General features: G+C 34.0%; 1 protein-coding gene across 2 annotated transcripts in view; it reads right to left on the bottom strand.

Moving 5' to 3' along the window:
- The window catches only part of LOC133519079 (cuticlin-4), a 53,953-nt gene that overhangs the window by 7,944 nt on the left and 25,279 nt on the right, over nucleotides 1–20,730 (bottom strand). For both annotated transcript variants that reach the window (XM_061852973.1, XM_061852974.1), the window contains one exon: nucleotides 3,355–3,428. In XM_061852973.1, the coding sequence (XP_061708957.1) occupies nucleotides 3,355–3,402 (48 nt within the window). In that variant the 5' untranslated portion in view covers nucleotides 3,403–3,428. The remainder of the gene's footprint in view (nucleotides 1–3,354; nucleotides 3,429–20,730) is intronic.

Below are 20,730 nucleotides of genomic sequence, written 5' to 3'. Positions count from 1 at the left end.
GATTAATAGAGAGCTCCATTATCTGATATATCTCAAGTTGTTATGCATTTTGAATGCATGCCCAATGTATCACAATCAATTTGACAGATGAATATAAAACAAACTACCGCATAATCCAGCATCTTTTGTACGGCCAGTAGATCAATCAAAGCACCTAATAGGCTATTGTAATATTATGGATTGCTGAAATACACCGACAAACGAAAGTGATCATCCGTTTGCACTTTCTATGACAAATTGCTTTCTTTTGCCAAGTTGCAAATGTTCTTTTAGTTTCCGACTTTATTGTTAATTTTATGTATACTTTACTAACTTTATTTGAACTTTCGGAAGATATAAGTGAGCGTAAGATATTAGCTAATTCGAAACGAATAATAGTCATTTATATTACCTTGGAGAAATAACAAACATATAAGGAAGAGGTTTCTATTTTTCCTAAAACAATAAATTAGATCCATCCGTTTCTTCCGCCGTAGATACATTTAGTACAAAGTTACTTAGCTAGATAAAACCCCGAATAAAAACTACTGAAAATGAACTTGTTGTCGGTAAATAGATGACTGAAGCGAATTGCTTGATGACCCGATCACGACGCCGGTAAACGTAATAGTTACCTGTTGCTATTACGATCGGCTAACGACATCGCCGACTTACCAACCCGTATTATAATGGACTGCAGTCAAAAATGAAATCGCCCGCACGATGCGTTACGTCATTTACGTACAAAGCCGCGAAACTAGTGAAAGTGATCATTGAAAGATACATTTCGGCGGTCAACGACTCAATGCGTTTCAGCGAGCGTGTATGTGAAGCGGACTTGCAAATATATCGTACTCTACCATTTACTTTAATCTGCGACCGCGTGTTTTTGGAGATATCGGTTATCTTGTGTGGTGTTTTCTTCTAGACGAGTTTCTTTTATGAACATTCAGCTGCAAACATATGTATCGAGAGAATCGTCTCATAAATATGGTACTACGCTCTTATTACACTGGAATAAAATGCTATGGGACATATTTTTGAGTAAGATGTGTAAACCCTTTTTTACACTTGACTGTATAAATAAATATTTGAGGACAATCATACACAGTTTGACCTAACCCCAAACTAAGCAAAGCTTGTACTATGGGTACTAGACGTCTATATACATACGTATATAGATAAATACATACTTATATACATAGAAAACACCCATGACTCAGGAACTAATATATGTGTTCAGCACACATATATATGCGCTTACTGGAATTCGAACCCGGGACCATCAGCTTCATTGGCAGGGTCACTACTAGGCCAGACCGGTCGTCAAATTTATAGTATAAGTAATAGGTTTTTTCATTGATCAATCCTTTGATGTACCGAATTAAATACACTTTCGGGATTATACAAGCACAACTTAATTGAAATAAAAATGATTACTTTACAAATTTAAGTTTTTAAGATTTTATTAATGCTATTTTGAGAGCAGACCTAATAATAATAATGCCAAATCGATTCGCGCAATTAATTTGTTTTAACACGTAATACAGTTTTCACACGTTGTTTCTATCCAGCACTATGGGCTATGCAGTTAGCTTCCAATGGTCCGCCGTTTTGTGGATGTGCTAACGGAATCATTAGCCCACTTGTTGAGAACGCGAACGGAAAAAGCTGAATAATGCAAGCATACCTAGAGCGTGCCTGGGATGGTATTACACACGCCTAGCGAATGCAAGTAATTCGTACCACCAGTATAAGTTCGCTCAACTGCATTCATAGGTTATCACGAATCTCGAGGTTTCCACCCGTCGTTGGGTAATCGAAATACTTGATCTGGGCACACGCCGCGCAAGTGCAACGAGGACCACCAGATGTGCTAACAGTAATAGGTGTATGGTCAATTGATCAGTCAGACACTTGTTTTTTTAAAGTAACGTAACGAACAGACTCGCACCAATATTTAAAAAAACGCATCGAAATTAAACGAATCCAAACTAAACACATCCGAGCCATTTCTCATAATTTTAGTCAGTAGACCCTGTACACAGATAATTCTGCTAAACCCTCCAAATTATATCTAGGATGAGATTAATCGCTTTTAACTGACAATATATATATATATGTACAAGAATTTCTCGTTTAAAGGTAAAATAATAAGATATGACTGACTTGTTTTTTTTTACTATTTGCATAATGTTCCTTTGATATAACAAAATCTTACGAGGGCATAAAACTGAAATGTTACAATACTTACGTTATCGTCACTACCGTTAAGCTATGAAAAATTAAATAACTATACAGACAGAGAGAACACAGCTCTAAGATATCCAAACACACTCAGAACTTCAAAATTTTTGTGTGACATTAGCACAAATATTTTTTGATCATAATTTTGTAAAACTAACAACGGCTGAGTTTTCCTACAACCATTTTGTTATAAAATCGTAGTCAGGAATGAAACCGGCGCTGTTTCAAGTGTGAAGAAACGTTAGTGGACGGTTATGTTGCTCCATTATCCCGCGAACATATTGGACTGAACGGTATACGCAGGAGCGTGCTTTGATAGACCGCTTGATGGCCTCTGGACATTGCTCACTATACCCCTCGCGTCAGCTGATGGTCCCTATGTATGACAGTTCATTTTTGAATGGAGTAGCTGACAAGTTAAATGATGTGGACATTTTTTGTAAGTTTATCTCATTAATTTACTCATTAATGTAATATTTAAATAATTTAATATGGTAAAAATATATTTATTCAATTATTTTTATAATTAAGCACAATCAAAAAAGACTTGAAGAAACTGTCATAAATACCATGAGATTTTAGAAAATCGGTTAATACATACGTTTGTGCTAAACATGATTTATTGAAAGCAGGTCTTCCGTTATTATGGAGATTAAAGTATAGGTTTGTAAAATTGAAAACATCTCTATTCATTTATACATACCTAAAATAACTATATTCAATGCAATTATATACTATGTAAATGCAATGATATATTCAATTCAATATTTAATATCCAATAAAATAAAAATTGATATAAGCTATGTTTGGATACATTGGCGAACTTTAGATTTTATACTATGAACTATTCATATCGAATCTGCACTGAAACACATAAAACATTGGAAAAAGAGAAAATTTTGTAAAAAATTTACTCCACGACATATAAACCTACCTATGAACAATTAGTCAGTATTTGAGGTTTATTTGAATAACTTTACAAAATTAGGTATATAATTATTTATCAGTTATAACTTTTAATATTGAACTTATTTTTTCACTCGTTGGCAACTTAAATATTTTATAAGGAAATTATAATTTATTCATAAAAACACTGTGTTATGTTAACAAAATAAATGAAACACTAACCTGTAATAGGAGCGTCGCGATAGCGAGCAGTAACCTGGTCCTCTTCATAGTCTCAGTCCAGGGGCGTTCAGCGCCTGCAACCAACGAAACACGTTCAAGAGAAGCACTAGCCTATGGCGCTCATGTCGCCGGGGGCGCTAGCGGAGCGCGCGCGCTACCATGCCGGCATCGACTGGAGCTCGCCCGCTAGCCCCTCCAGCTCCCAGCGGCACCCTCGTGGTGGGGTGACCCACTGACCGAGTGCAGCTCGCCGGATGCACTGCCTGCATGTTTCTCTGTGCGGCCGCTCCCGTTGCGGCAGCGGCCTTCACCTTGTGCAAGGTCGCAATTATTTGCATGATAGGTTCACGGGGTTGCGTGGGCGAGCTTGTATAATATAATAATAATGGGTGTTTTCTAAGTATTTATAAATATATCTAAGTATATACCCGCAACATAGGCCTTATTGAGCTTACTTTGGGACATACGGGCCTATTCGATCTATTTCCGATATGATTCTGATCTCTCATTGTCAAAAGTGTCATTTCTTCAACCAAAAATGTCACTCTTAACACTGACAGATCAGTATCATATCAGATACAGATCGAATAATTAAAACTCGAATTGGCCTGTTAGTCAATTTGTGTAATAATGTCCTATAATATATATATATTATTTCCATTACCTAATAACGATATTAAATGATGTAGTTATAATTGATAAGACATACAATGAATACAGAGGCAGTGTATGAAATAATTTTAAGAGCATCGCGCTCGTAATTTTAGATACGCTCTAGCGCAAGGGAGTGCGTACAATCCAATACGCTTGCCAAAAATTTGTGTAGTTCTTAGGCCTTTAAACGTGTTACAGACTTAATAGTGCCTTAAAGAATTAAATGCTATATTTTTATTTCAAAAATACCTAACTTTATAACTTATAACCTAAAAAAATATTGATTGAGACAAGAGTGTCGGCGTTTGTTACGCTAACCTACCGAAATTCAGATGAAATCTATTATCCATAATCTGTATCCTCCAAGTGTAGGCAGAATATAGCTTCCTGGTTCGCGCGAGTCGTAAGCTAAATGAGTTGTCGAAGGAACTTGATATTGACATATTCAATTGTAAAGTTCCTAATGTGAGGCATAGTCTGGTTAAGCGGTGTTTTATGTGAGCTTTCTTTCTCTGTATTATTATATGTATACTGTTTTTTTTTGTTTCTTTATTAAGTTTTCATTAGGCGATTAAATGCATTTTATTCATCAACTTAGTGCATTAGCGCCTTGATATGAATTTTAAAATATGTTTTATCAGCATTAACATCTGATATATTTTACTGTATGTTCTTTTTTCTTTCGAACTTTGAGACCTCAATTATTCTGGGCGCTAATGAACTAAGTGTTTCCGAACCTAGGGTCTATTTTAATGGCTTCTATGTATTTTCATTTTCAATTGTGTTTTTGTTTTTTTCTCACTTTGTACGCATGTGTGTGTGCGTCACTGTTAGCATTTTTTTTATATACTTTGTAATTACTTGTGAGTTCCTGTAATTGGCTCTCTGTATTAATCTTGTTGTCCTATTGTAAGTTTAAAGCTGTTGGTTCTCCTGAACATAAATAAATAAATAATGTTTTCCAATACTAATCCTAGAACTGACCTTAACAATGAATAGAACTTTATTTTGAGTATAGAAAACGTAAGTGTATCAGGCGCGTTGAAAATAATAAAAATAAATAATATTTGTGCAATAGCTTTCTTACATCGACAATTTTAGGTTGTTAATTTTTGAAAATCATTCCGTAGTCAACTAGGAACCCTTATAGCTTCGCCATGTCCGTCCGTCTGCCTATCTGTCTGTCTGTCTGTCCGAGGCTTTGCTCCGTGGTCGTTAGTGCTAGAAAGCTGAAATTTGGCATGGATATATAAATCAATAAAGCGGAGAAAGTCGTACAATAAAATCTAAAAATTTAATTTTTTTTAGGGTACCTCCCCTACACGTTAAGTGGGGGTGAAAATTGTTTTTTTTGCTTCAACTCTCCTGTGTGGGATATCGTTGGAAAGGTCTCTCAAAACTAATAGGGGTCTTCAACAAACATTTTTTGATAAAGTGAATATATTTGGAGATAAACGCTCCGAAAGAAAAAAAAGTGTGGCCCCCCCCTCTAACTTTTGAATCATAGGTCCAAAAATATGAAATAATCTTGGAAGTAGAGCTTAAAAAATACATTAAATGAAAAGTATAGCGGAAGTTCATCCCTTGGTTGTTCAATCTACTATACTTTAAGCTCCAGTTTAGCTTATTGTGACGGAGGAGTAACTACGGAACCCTACTCTGAGCATGGCTCGACATGCTCTTGGCCGGTTTATTTTAGATCTCAATACGGTTGCCAAAAATGTAATTACCAATCCTGAGGATTTGCTCTAAATACTTCATTTTCGCTCGACAGAAAAAATCACGAACATACATAGGTCTAAAACGAACTTTAAAAAATTGAACTATTTGTGCACAAGAGCTAAATATATGAAAATTACTTCTGAAATTGCGCATTTTTATTTGTGAGGCAACTCAATGTTTACTTTTTTTTTGTTAAAACTTACAATCAATAAAATTCAAAAACAATATCCGCGGTCCTGAGCACGCACATCGATCTCGCTCAGTAAGAGTGAGAGAAGAACACGAATCTGCGGGGCCTTAAATATCGTTTTAAAATTTTCACAGATACGTAATAAATAAATAAATAAATATTAGGCCCAAACTAAGCAAAGTTTGTACTATGGGTACCAGGCGACGATTTACATACATACTTATTTAGATAAATACATACTTATGTACATAGAAAACACCCATTACTCAGGAACAAATATCTGTGTTCATCACACAAATAACTGCCCTTACTGGGATTCGAACCCAGGACCATCGGCTTCATAGGCAGAGCCACTAGATCAGACCAGAGGTCAAATGTGCCAAGACATTAAATTAATTAATTTAACATTTACCGTAGTCGCATTTACAATTACAACCGCAAGATCTCTCGCTTTGGCAAGTAAGTAATTCCTCTTTGCCTTCACCAGCAGTCAAGTTTTTGTAAACTGCCAGCAAGCAGGTTTTGGGGAAAGCATTTTCCCATGAGTGCTAGCAGTCCTTGTACAGCGCGACTATAATGTTGTCGCGAGGCGTGCCGATTTCACCCCAGACACTCGATCGCTAGTTAGAAAGTCTCATCTCTTGATATGAGACAACCAACGTGAACACATGCTCCTACACGATATGACACAAGCTACCAATTTTACTGCAAATAATTATATCAATCAGAAGTGATAACGATTATAACCATTAACCATTCGTCAGTAACACGCATGATTAATGTCTAACTTTCTAGATTATTTATTAATTGAATAATACGCACGTGCGGTGCAAAAATGAACCGATATCCAAGCCGTAACAGAGACGCGTAAGAAATGTTTGCGCAAAATTATTAGTCATTAGTTAGGCATCCGAATCAAGAGACTTAATACGATGAGGATTGTCTATTTGTGTTTTTTGTGGCTCTACCCAGGTGGCTGGAAGTGTAACTAGGCTGTAGCACCAGTTATTGCAAGAAAGCGGGCCCTCGGGCATTTTCTATTTTCTTCTAATCTGCGGCGATATTATAATAATAGACAAGATAGCAGGTGCCGGCGTGCTCAATTAAGCGCTTCGGCAAGAAAGGCGACCAATGTGGGCCAGCGCCCAACCAAAATCATAACCATAAGTAGTACATGATAATAGTATACTCAGATTCTCGGAGTGCGGACACCGCAACACGCTCTTCTCTGCGGCTTTTGTTGACTACCTGTTTGATGTTTCTTTTGTGCATTCTTACAAATTTTCATTATCTAATACAAAATAAGTAGACCCATGTATTTGTAGTTACATAGTGAAAGACCTTATCTGATTTTGTCATTTATAAGCGCTTACTTATACACGTATTTTTGTTTGAATAACGATATAAATAAATATTTAGGGTAACGGCGGCTATTAACGCGGGTATCAAAATCGACGTCTAACACCGCGGTGTTTACAAATACTCATTTTGCAAGCAAACAGATCTATTCCCTAAGAAATAAAGCATACACAAAACAAGCTCATTCATTGGTCTATCGTGCCCATTAGCGTGCATTTGTGTGAGTGTAACAAAAAACTCGCGATTCGTCAGTTTGTGCGACGGCGGCGCAAGAACCGGTTGTTCCATACAGACGCGTGACACCACAGGTAAGTGCACTCCAATCTTACTTAGTGTTTTACGTAATAGTTATGGTAAATAAACTAGTGCAATTCCTTTTAAGAGGTTGTGTATTGTTTTCTACACGATTTTGAATTACTTTTAACTTAGTTTTTGACCGGGACATACGTTTAAAATTGAAAATAAAATACAGCGGTGATAGGCGCCAATTATTTCTGTGGTAAGTAATTCCGTGGTATGCCACGGTAATAAAAAAAGTGGTAGTTTTGTTATTTACTCTTTAGTTTTGGTACAAATTATCAATTTTATAATTTCTTTTATTTATTCCAATCTTGATCTATTCACGCTATTAAAGAGCTATTTCCGTGGTATGGAAAGTATTCAACTAACCCTTAAATTTTGACAAAAACTTCAGCACCGATTTCCTTGTTTCTATGGGAACCCTTAATCTGTCAACTTTTTTTTATTTTGAGTTAAAACCTAAAATTTACTTGCCAGTTATGTGATTTTGTCTTTACAAGAAGCTTGTAATATACGTGTTTGATTTGATTTGAAAAACCATCTGTGTTTTATTCTTTTTATGGGTCGGAATTAGGTTTAATTAAACTCCAAATTAAGCCTATTACCGATGGTATGATCAGATTACCCTCGGTAATAGAATGTATAGAAATCTATTACCGACCCAGAGAAATATCGAATGGGTCGGTAATAGGCTCTTAAAGAGTTATCTATTACCGAGTGACTATTTGGTATTGTATTGAAATATCGCATTTAGGGTACCGCAAGTACAGATTTCGTTGATAAAATTTAGACTTCAGTTATCATTATCAGATTTAAATTCTTCTGTTTTCTGATTCAGTTATTACTCTGACAAGGAAGGGTACCCAACTGCCGGACAGTTCCGATTAATTCTTTTTTTTATAATTTTATTTATACTGTAGTACAAAATCTCAGACATGATTTTTTTAGCTATAAGAATCAGCAATAAGAAAAGTACTGTGATTTGTTAATTATAAACGGGTAAATTATAACACACAATATGTGAGAGACTTTATTTAACTTAATTACCTTATCAAAAATATTAGAATTAAAGTTTTCATGTTTTTATATATAGTCGAAATTTTATGAGGTGGACGTTTACAATTTCACTGTGGTAAACTTTCACTCAGGTAGTAAACGTCCAGCTTATAAAATTTTGACTATAATTTATGCTGTGCCTTATGAGAAAATGTTACTTACTTGTTTTTTTGTGCAGCTAATTGTCAGTAAGACACATTCTTATCAATCTTTATAGCATTTAAAAATTACTTTATTTAATAATAGGCAGGCCTATTTGTCATATACGTCCTTAGTAAAACTTTACTAACAATAATTTTTGTTGTTTTACATGTAAAACATTCAACTTATAACTTGTTATACAGGTACTCGTGGGTACTTGGTAAGTTAACTATTTAATAGTATTTGATTGTGCCAAAGTGTAATTATAATCTCTTCGAATATATCTCTTATTTTTAAACATACTCCTATAGTTTTATTTTTCATTATTAAACTTAATGATACAAAAATAATATACAGAACCCACGTCGTTATTATTGTTTTAACCCTCGGTATTAGGTTTCGAATTTTGAGTTTGGTTTCTATTAACGAGTGCAGAAAAATCATGCCAATTGTACCCTCGGTAATGGAAGCTCAATTCGCGATAATAGAATCACAGCCTGGCCCTTGCCACGGTAATAGAAGATTTGGTCATTTTGGCTTCAATAAATATTTTAATACATATAATAACCCAAAATGAATCCAAAAACGTGTGAAACGGAAAGTTCATTAAATGTTCTGATGAAAAAAAAATATTCCTGGCTGTTAGACAGCATTGATACCCTTAATTTTTGGATCTCTTTTGAAAAGTTCCTTAACTACCACGGTAATAGGTGCCTTTACCCTATAAGGTCATAGATCGATTTCCATAGGTTGTTTCCTTCCAGGGCACTATGTCCAAAGGTCAAAACGTCCAAGGAGTCCATATGTCCAAGGGTCAAAACGTCCAAGGAGTCAATATGTCCAAGGAGTCAACACGTACAAAGGTCAAACCGTCCAAAGAGTAAATTTGCCCAAGGAGTTAAAACGTCCAAAGAGTCAATATGCCCAAGTGTCAAAATAATGGACTCGGTATTTTTTGTCAGCATCTCTTATAGTGTAAAAGAAGTAACAACCTAATTATGATTATAACACTGCCTTGATTTGTATTTTTTAAGTTTTTTAACCAACTTCAAAAAAGGAGGAGGTTCTCAATTCGACTGAATTGTTTTTTTTTTGTATGTATGTTACTCGATATCTCCGAGAATCGTGAACCGATTTTCAATTTTTTTTAATCGGACGGGTATAACCCCTTGATGGGCCCGTTGGCACCAAGTCGCGGTCTGATGATGGGATCTTGGAGAAATCGAGGGAATCTTCAAATGTTATAGGTACATGTATGGCGCTTTTGGTAATTTTTATTTGAAGTCGGTTTTATTTTTTGTTAAAAAGTTTTATGAATGTATTGATTTTGGGAATGTACTTCGAGAGAGTGAAGGAGCGCGAAAAAAACAACCATGTACTGAAAGAAAAAAAATGTGGTTAAATTATTACAAACGTGGGTAATTAAAGCCTGGAATCTAGATATGCATAATACATACCTTGGGCTGATAAAACCCGACAGATTTTAAAGGTGTATTCTTGACCGCATTTCGAGACTAAAATAACATATCAAGTTTTCTGAAATCGGTCTTGTTTTAGGGATAATGACAATTATTGTGAAAATTTGTTTCTGTAATAACTTAGTGAAAAACCCTTCAGGAATGCGTGGTTAAAATTTGCCAGGTGTTTGCATAGATATATATATATATATATATGTATACCTTTAAACATCGGGTGTTATATAAAAAAACGGTTTTTTAAAAATTGTCCACTACTTATCACATTATTTGCTTACGATGTTTTATGAAACGGAAATTAGTAGTTTTCCGGAATTGTCATAAATTCTATTTAATAACATTTTTTGCTCCATAGACCTCAGTAATGCGTGGTTAAAATCTGTCGGGTTTTACGAGCCCACGGTATATATTCTGATCACATTATATGCTTACGATTTTTTATGAGACGGAAATAAGTAGTTTTCGGGAATGTCATAAACTCTAGTAAATCTGCATCATCATCATTAATGTTAAGTGCATAACGAATTTATGATGCACAGTAATAAATTTTAAACAATTTTAACGAGTAGGTATTCAATTCATATTCACACGGATTCATCAGATGGATATAACTTTCGATAACGGAACCAATTATTTAACTGATTGATGAGTTGAGCATTATCAGATAATTGTTTTCAAATAATCAATAACAATGTTTATATTGTATTGACTGGCAAGTACACCAATTTATGTGACTCCTTTGATAGAGCTATATACCAATTGAAATCCTATTAAATTGCTGTTGGTCTTAGCCTGCGGGTTACCTATTACTACCTAGTTACGTACATATAGCTAAAATCTCTAATGATTCTGTCAGCTCCAGCATAGACATCAGTCGTTGACTAGACGAGCAGCTATCTTATGTACAAAACATCTTGTCTTTATTGTCTATGCCCTGCCTAGCAAAAGTTGACTTCAAGATTTGTATTAGACATGTTTGATCAAAGGTCAAATTTATACTGGTCAGGTTGTTCCGATATGGATATAAAAGCCTGATTATTGTCTGATTTATGCTCATTGATCAACGTCTTCGTACTTACGGTGAAAGCTGCACTAAATTTTCATAACATTTCTGACTAACTACTCAATTATTAATTACAAAATTGACGTTTAAAAATCGCCGAAGACGTTGGTAATTTGAAACTGTTGAAGCCGAATTAAAAGATAATTTAGATTATAAATATAAGATGTTTAAATACGTTTTACGATGACATTAAGATTATTTATTCTTGTAGCTCAAGCTTGAGTAGAGCTTAATGAACTCCCAGCAAGGATTAAAAATGGAGAAAGAGTACTTATATCTGAAACAGAAATATCGATTTAATGTTTTGACTATCAAACTTACCTCTACAATTTGTCTAATATAATAGGCTAACGCCACTTTAATGGAATCTCTCTATCAGAAGGATCAGAGTCTTTTAAGAGGATTGCTGCAATAACCATATCAGAAATATATGTAATGGCTGCACTTTACCGATTGTAGGTATATAAAAGTACATTGTGTATTTAGGCGGTAAATAAGAATTCAACGAGCTTAATGAACACGAGTTCGTAATTCCTGTACCACACGTGGTACACACAATGTTTTTCATAACACTCGTGAGAAAAAAAAAGAGAAAATGAAACACCTTTTACGAGTAAGTGTGATAAAAAATACTATTTCGTTTGTATAATAGGTATATAAAGTAAGTATATGTTTACTTCTTAATACAATTAATTTTGGTTGAAAAGCAAGATATTGGATGTTTTTTAAATTTTATTCAGATTTTTTTTTAATACAGGGCAAAGCCTGACCTAACCCAACCTTTAAAGTGTGTATGTATATTATTTCTGTTTTTTTTTTCTTTTTTACTTTTTATGTATAATATTTAAACAAAAAGGAACTTAATGATGTTCTCGCACTGCGGTATTCAGTACTTTTCATATTTGGTCTAAAACGTAGATAATCGAAATAAAATATAACAAAGGTGCAAGAACCGAACGCGAGTTATTAACTTTAAGAATTAATATATAAAATTAAATTTGAACTGTGCTAGAATGAAGTCTTAGTACCTACTGTTAAACAAACACATAAGCCAATGCGCAGGTTTCACACGAGATGATCGACAAAAACTGACGTGAATCGAAACTTTGCTAGTGACTTTCGTTTTCTATTAACGGCTATCTGCAATTTTTTTGCGAACGGCATCAACATCCAATGCCATGCGTTTTTTCAATAATTTCAATTTGATGACAATGGGGCAAATATATTGCCTCACTTCAATTATCATTAGTCATCATATCATCTATGACATACAACAAAGTCTTATGATCTAAGTATGATGACTTGATGAGGGAGTTGTGTTGAACGGCTGACACAAAATATTAACATACGCCTGCCCTTTAGCTGGCTAGATCTTTGTATATAAAAAATCATGTCTGTTTCTTCATTTTTTTGTACCTTATATAAAATAATTAAATTGCATCCATCAGCTCATCTTTGTTGAATTTTAGTTTTTTCTAGATTCATTTTCAAATTATTACTGTTTAGCCAATTTATTACTGTTTCTTATATGTTTCTGGATCTTCACAAGAGAACATTATTATATATTATCTGTCGAATATTTTCTATCGTTTGTTTAGACCTATGTATATTAATAATGTTATATAATGCCTTTGTTTTATTATTAGCACTATTAATATAGTAATTGTTTTGTGTGCTATCTGAGTTAGCTTAATATTCTTCATTCGCTTTGAATAAGTTTGAAAAATGATTTTATTGCCTAGTTTATCTTTAGGAAATCAATATTTCCAAAATAACCGGCGTTTACGCTTGCAACAAGTCTTTAACCCTTTTATAATCCATTTTGGTTTTGACCCTGAACTAACTTTAGCCTTTATAATCCAAAAGAAGCACAAATTATAATTTATAACAGCCTATAAAATGTTTAATCATAAATAAATCATAGCCATACTACTGCATGGCTACCTGACATTTTTGTGCCATTTCATCTCGCCAGATATCTTCGCTAGTTATTTACTTCTCATTGAAGTAGACGCAGTCAGTCTAATAATGATTTCATGGCCTGTTTGAGATTTTGCGTGTGAAACGATAACAGTCAATGAATTTGTATTAATATCTTGAGAAGTAAAATTTTCATTAGGTACAATGGGATTTCCCTTTCCACTTAAAATAAGAGCTTTGAAGTCATAAATTGTTACACTTTAGACACGCCTTTTCCCTACACACTTCAATGGAACTAAATGAATCGTTTCTAAAGATCATATTTTATTTATGATGCTCCATTGCATTTAAGACGATGTCCAAAAGCGTCTAACAGCATAACGAAGTGGGCGAGAAAGCCGAGTCACGTAAAGCAATTACGCGTGCAACCGCGGCGGCACGCTCCGCGTATCTTATCATCTACACCCCGCGTAGTTCCGACAAGTTCCGTCCGAGATACTATACCCTTGATCCAGTGGTTCACCGGTAAATGACGTCGACGCCAAGAACACCATGGCGACTTTAATCGTTGTTGGGTCAAAGCGCTCACAATTTACATCTGCACAATGCCAAGTCCAAGCGTTGGGGGGAGGGTAAAACAAAAGTGTTTAATAAATATTAAAACAAATAAATAATTTAATACATACAACTGACTACACGAAACAGTTTGAAATTCCATTAAAATTATTTACGATCATAGTGCATGCATCTTTTAAAAATAACAGTAGGTTCAAAGATGAAACGACTTGAAGATCAAGAATCTGCAGCTAGCGGCTGTAGCACGGTCGCATTTTTAGTTTCATTTGACATAGCTATATTACCGTTTAAATGCAAATGCTTTATTTTTAAATACAAATATGTAGTTGCTATATATAAGCACGCTTGTCGTATATGACTTGAAGGTTCCCTCAATTTCGCATGGAACTCACCATCAGAACTCGCTAGGTATATGTATGCAGTCTATATTTGAAAAGTTCTCTTGATTCCTCATGAATCCCATCATTAGAACTGGATTTTGTCAAAAATGGTACCACAAATAATTCCGAAATCACACAAATCTTTAATTTATTACAAAGATTCGCGAGAAATTTGTGTTTTTGTCTAATACTCAGTTTTAATTACACATGGCGCATGGTATCATCTGCGTCATCAGTTCCGATGTAGATGTGTTTCGTTCGACTTATCGGAGTACCGGTTATACAGAAATAGCTGGCCTCCAACGGCATTCTATTGCTATTCCTACTACGTGTATAATTAACAAATTTGCAGATTTCTAAGAAAATTGTAGCGAGCAATGTGCATCCGATACAGGGTAGTGAAGTGCACCATTTATACGTAATATGACGTAATATGTGTTGTACACGTACTTATATGTATATAAGTACGTTACATGTACACCAATTAGTCATTAGTCTTGCATATTATAATACTACGTCAAATCTTGATACTCTTTGCTTTATTCGTGATAAGTGTCAATGTTAATGTCATAAGAATATCAGACTCCAGTTGCTTTTGAAAAATCGTATCTGAGCTTTTTAAAGTAAAATTAAAGACCTGGGGGCCGATTTTAGTCAATACTACTCGATTCTCAAATTCTATCGCCTTAATTTCAAAAATAGCATGTCACCGTTTTTAACTGAGTTTCGAGTGACGAAATCGTGCGGTCGAGATTCAAAAATCGGGCCCCTGGTCGTCACAGATCCTAGTGTTTCATAAAAAGCCGTAATGTCATGTCATGTTATGTCTCGTAATGTTTGCAGTACATTGCTGCAATTAATTAATTACGGAGACATCATTAAGTGTAACTTAAAACAACTTCATCATATTTTTAATCGTAGGATGGAGAATGCTGTTGATTGTGAGCAGAGTTGGGCAAAAATTAACTTGATATGAATAAAAACAGAAATCTTATTGTTATTCCAATCGATTTGAATAAGAATAATTCTTGCACTCGTTATTTTAGAATACAGGGTTGGGCAGATTAGGTGTCCTAGTTTTGTACTGCCATTTTACTTAAATATAGCAGAACTTTTTTTAACTATATTATTTTTTATTAATCGAGAATTTATGCGTCTTTATGATTTCTAGACGTCAGTCTTGATATGTATCTATTGTTTTTATTTTGTTTTCAACGAAACGCCAGCTCGTTATAAATTTTTATAAGCTAAATTCCGACCGTGCGAGAGAGATAGTTAAGAAGCTAAAACATTTAGATATTAATGTAAGGTTCATATCTTGGACCATTAAGCGATTAAAAAATCAGGATCTTCAAGAATCAGGCCCAAACCCGGTCGTTGGATTGAAGGCCTACAAAAAAATCATGGATTAACTTCTGTTCATCCCGAATTTTTTTTAGAAAAAAGTTAGAGTGGAAAAATGCAGGGACTTGCTAGCTTGGCATGAGGGCGATGAAATTATTTTATGTTAATTATTATTATGAAAGATGTTTCAATTGCAAGTTGCAAGATAGCCACAATCAACAGAATGATCGTGTTTACGGTGCTTCATTGAGGGATATTCCAGTAGACAAATTAGCCGTACAACGGTTTCAAAGTGCGTCGGCTGTAATGGTATGGGGTTCCATATCACCTAGGGGCAAACTACCACTGCTGTTCATTGATCGGGAAGTAAAAATTATTCCCGACCAAAATTATTCGAATAATTTTGACGGGAATAAAATCAAGATGATTTTATTCTTACGAATTCTTATTAAAATAATGATAATATTCTTGAATGCCCAAAACTGATTCTGAGTAAAATGAGCCCAAGATTGTCCAGATTTGTAAGAATCAGTGTTTCAATTTTTTTACGAGCTTTTATTTATCTTGCCCTATGTATGTAAATTTGTTAGTTAATGTGGATAAAATCTTGGAAACTAAATTTGACACACTTCGCGATTTCCGATTGAGCTGATAATTTACATACATATGTAAGTCAGGTGACAATGCAATATTATGATACCATCGAGCTGATCTGATGATGGAGACAGAAGGTGGCATAGGAAAACTGTGTTGAAACAACGCAACCTAATTATGTTTGGTTTATTTAGAATTGTCTCTATGCGTATTAGTTGCCTGTTATAAGAAAAGTAGTCAGCAATAAAAGCTTGTACCTACCAAAAATGTTTTTAGGGTTCCGTACCCAAAGGGTCAAACGGGACCCTATTACTGAGACTTCGCTGTCCATCCGTCCGTCCGTCTGTCACCAGGCTGTATCTTATGAACCGTGATAGCCAGACAGTTGAAATTTTCACAGATGATGTATTTCTGTTGCCGCTATAACAACAAATACTACAAACAGAATAAAATAAATATTTAAGGGGGGCTCCCATACAACAAACATAATTTTTTTGCCGTTTTTATAAATAATGGTACGGAACCCTTCGTGCGCGAGTCTGACTCGCACTTGCCTTAGTTACTCGTTTTAGTACCTATGAAAAGTAACACTTTTTTAGATCTATAATCACAATAAATATATTATGATTATGATTATGAATCTTTATTATTTTAGAAAACGCCCATCTCACACAAGTATGACATTTTATTTTCTTCATAATCAAAGATATGCATATATAACAGTTAAAGAGGGTTTACCTTCATTAGTAAGGTGTGTTGTCTTCATTAGTAATCGTGCTCACACCACGATTGTAGAGAATTAAACATGTGCTAAGGTAGTAAAAGGTAGGTTACATAAGGAACATCGTAAATATAAGATCGACAAAGTTTAAATACATATAATCATACAAAATACTAGTTGACACAACCTTTTATGCCGGAAATAAGTGCCGTGGAGAAAAGTAACATAATTTTATAATTCACATAAATCTCACGGTACATTACGCATGCTTCGTGCTTAAAAAAGGAAATATTGCCGTGTAACGAATTTTACTCACTATTATTAATGGTTTCGTCCATTAGTACCCAAATAAGAAGCACGACGTCTACATGACGGCCCGTCTGTAATGAATGATCTTACGTAACACACATCCGTTCATTGAAATCTCAATTGTTATATATACTCGTAGGTGTGTCAGTTACTTTTTGACCCACTCAAAGTTTTGTGATGAATGGGATATAATCAGACATTGAAGTTTTTGTGGCAAAATAAAGTGATTGATAAAATCAAATATCGACATGTCTCTTATCGATGTTACCTTAGCGTTATAGATATTTTTAACATTGTAACATAAAAGATAGCAACCGCGAAATACACAACACATTCGATGTATTTATTGATACAATCATTGGTAGTTTTTTTATTTTTTGACACTGTATTCTACAGTTTGTTTTTATTTTTAAATACTTAATATATCTAATAAAAAAAGCGGCCAAGTGCGAGTCGGACTCGCCCAAGAAGGGTTCTATGACGTATTAAAAAAAACTACTTACTAGATCTCGTTCAAACCAATTTTCGATGTAAGTTTGCATGGTAATGTATAACGTTTTTTTTTAGATTTTTCATTCTGTTATTTTAGAAGTTACAGGGGGGGGGGGACACACATTTTTCCACTTTGGAAGTGTCTCTTGCGCAAACTATTCAGTTTACAAAAAAATGATATTCGAAACCTAAATATCATTTTTGAAGACCTATCCATAGATACCCCACACGTATGGGTTTGATGAAAAAAAAATTTTTTTTAATTTTATGACATTAAAAAAAATACTAGATCTCGTTCAAACCAATTTTCGGTGGAATTTTGCATGGTAATGTATATCATATATTTAGGTTTATCATTCTCTTATTTTAGAAGTTACAGGGAGGGGGAGGGGGACACATTTTAACAATTTGGAAGTGTCTCTCGCGCAAACTATTCAGTTTAGAAAAAAATGATATTAGAAACCTCAATATCATTTTTGAAGACCTATCATACCCCACACGTATGGGTTTGATGAAAAAAGATTTTTTGAGTTTCAGTTCTAAGTATGGGGAACCCCCATAATTTATTGGTTTTTTTTTTCTATTTTTGTGTAAAAATCTTAATGCGGTTCATAGAATACATCTACTTGCCAAGTTTGAACAGTATAGCTCTTATAGTTTCGGAAACAAGTGGCCGTGACATGTGACAGACAGACGGACATGACGAATCTATAAGGGTTCCGTTTTTTGCCATTTGGCTACGGAACCCTAAAAATTAAGGTCGGATTTGTAATTGATTTGCATTCTTGAAATTTCCCGGTAAATTACAGCAAGTAGATTTTACATCTTTTAATTATTAATCTATGACTGACTTATCGATGTTATTATTTGTAGATGTTTCATTTTCTCAAGCACTCGTTTTTGCCACAAAAACTTCCATGTCTGGATATAATACAGACAGGTTATGTTTATTTAAATCAACAATTCAAATAAGTATATTAAAATAATTTATGACTGCAATTTTAAGAAGTATACAAAAATATAAGTACTTACTTTGAAGTTCATATTTGGATTTGTGTTGAGTAAAGAAATTATTATCATTTATTTGCACATGCAAATTGATAATTTATTGATGATTCATATTTAGATAACAGACTTACTTTTACCAAATAAAGTCGTAGCTTTAGACTACTATAAGGTATTTCAAATGCTTCCGTTCGTAATTATTTACCATAGCGGAAAAAGGTAGGTGATTATGATTATTATAACACCAACGTAATTAATGCCTTATTCCTATAGGTAAATAAACCCTAGTCTTTAATTATATAAGCTAACTCTATCCATCTATTTAATAAATCTACTAGAAAAATAAAAGATCAGTCCTCGATTACATGAAGATGTACCGTTTTCTTCTACCACTAATTGTGCACATGTCTAAGATCCTAATCTAAGCGATGAAGGGCACGCCGATTCGCAAAGAAACCACGTTTTGTGTACATTCGCATCACGCTCACTTTCTAACGACCGTCGAATGAATAAATGAGAAAACCTCGGGCTCCCATACATTAATTTAGAAAAACTTTCAGCTCGTTACCAGCCAATTAAAAGTCCCAGCACTCGAGTACCCGAGTCGTTAATCAGAGCCGAAAGTGACTTGGCAGATGTAAGTCTAAACACTCGGTAATTATGCTCCCATTAACTACTCTATCATTGACAAGCGCGCAATTAAGCGTAACGATTAGTCAATATTATTAACATTGTGGAATGAGATTTAACTCGTTGACGTGAGTATTTTGGCAAACAGAATAATTCAAATTGAACTTTAAATTCACGAAATCACTAATGAAGCTCGATGTGATTATCTTGTCAAATGATTGGTAGATACAACAGTATAAACTTTTTTTCTAGTCTGAAATGTTTGATATAAAAAATTATAGGTATTGTAAATTCAATATGGGGGAATATTTATATGGTGGTTAGCACCTATGCACCTAAGCAGTATAGGTATTGAGATAAATTTCGCTTAGAAGTGCAATGTAAATATTAACCATACAAAATGATTCGGCTCGCAATGTAAATCAACACACAAGTTACAAGATCCGAGCTTTTTAATGTAGCTGTCAACGCTTGTTTGCAATTATTATAAAAATCCCGTATTTCGTAATGTCGTGTCATGTTATGTCTCGTAATGTAGTTTCGTAATGTTGCATCAGTACATTGCTGCTCGGTAAATTTTCAAAAAATAATTATGGAGTCATAATGAAGTGTAACTTAAAACAAGTTATAATTATTAATTACATGGTAAAATTCTTCTCTCTCTGGTTCTCTAAATCTGGTTTAATTTATCGCTCGTTTTTAGATTTACACGCTGTAGGTATGGTATATTACCTACAATTTAATCTATCTTCAATTCTATGCTAGAATTGAAGTCAACTGTCATCAAGTCATCAATCAGTCAAAAGCCAGTATCAAGGCATACATTGCACTCGCATACAATAGAAAACTTTAATATAAACAAATACATATTAGGTACGTATAAAAAAACTAATTCCGTGGGAAAGCGTCACTTACCCCGTAAATGACAATTAACAGATACTTACCCAATGTAACGAAAAATATAATTGTGACTGTTAAATTCCTATGTGGATGAGATTAAGTTAATAACTATAGTGTAATTACATGTGCAAGTAAAACAAGCTATGTATGTTATGCTATTTACATTGTATTTAACTAGCTTTCGTTGTCAAAGAAAAAGACCATCAAGTATCTATTGATGGTTCCATTGTTATTGTGTTTCATTGTGCATTTATTCAATTCACAGAAACAAATCGTTTTCACTTATTGGGTTAATGCCCGAGACATATAACGATAATCACAGGTATATTACAGTTTCATTATATGCATATATTATCAAAGTGATAATTTATCACATACCATTAAAAAAATTACACATAATTCCACTATAGTTGTGAGTAAAATAATATTAAATTATACTTGAACACATATCTGAAACTTCAAAAAAAAAAACATACTGCTTATGCCATTACATTAGAAACATGTGGTAATTGCACAATATATAATAACTTCTCTTTTCGTTATTG

The sequence above is a fragment of the Cydia pomonella genome, chromosome 6, assembly GCF_033807575.1.
Source record: "Cydia pomonella isolate Wapato2018A chromosome 6, ilCydPomo1, whole genome shotgun sequence".
Lineage (NCBI taxonomy): Eukaryota > Metazoa > Arthropoda > Insecta > Lepidoptera > Tortricidae > Cydia > Cydia pomonella.
This window is presented reverse-complemented; position numbering and strand designations above follow the sequence as displayed.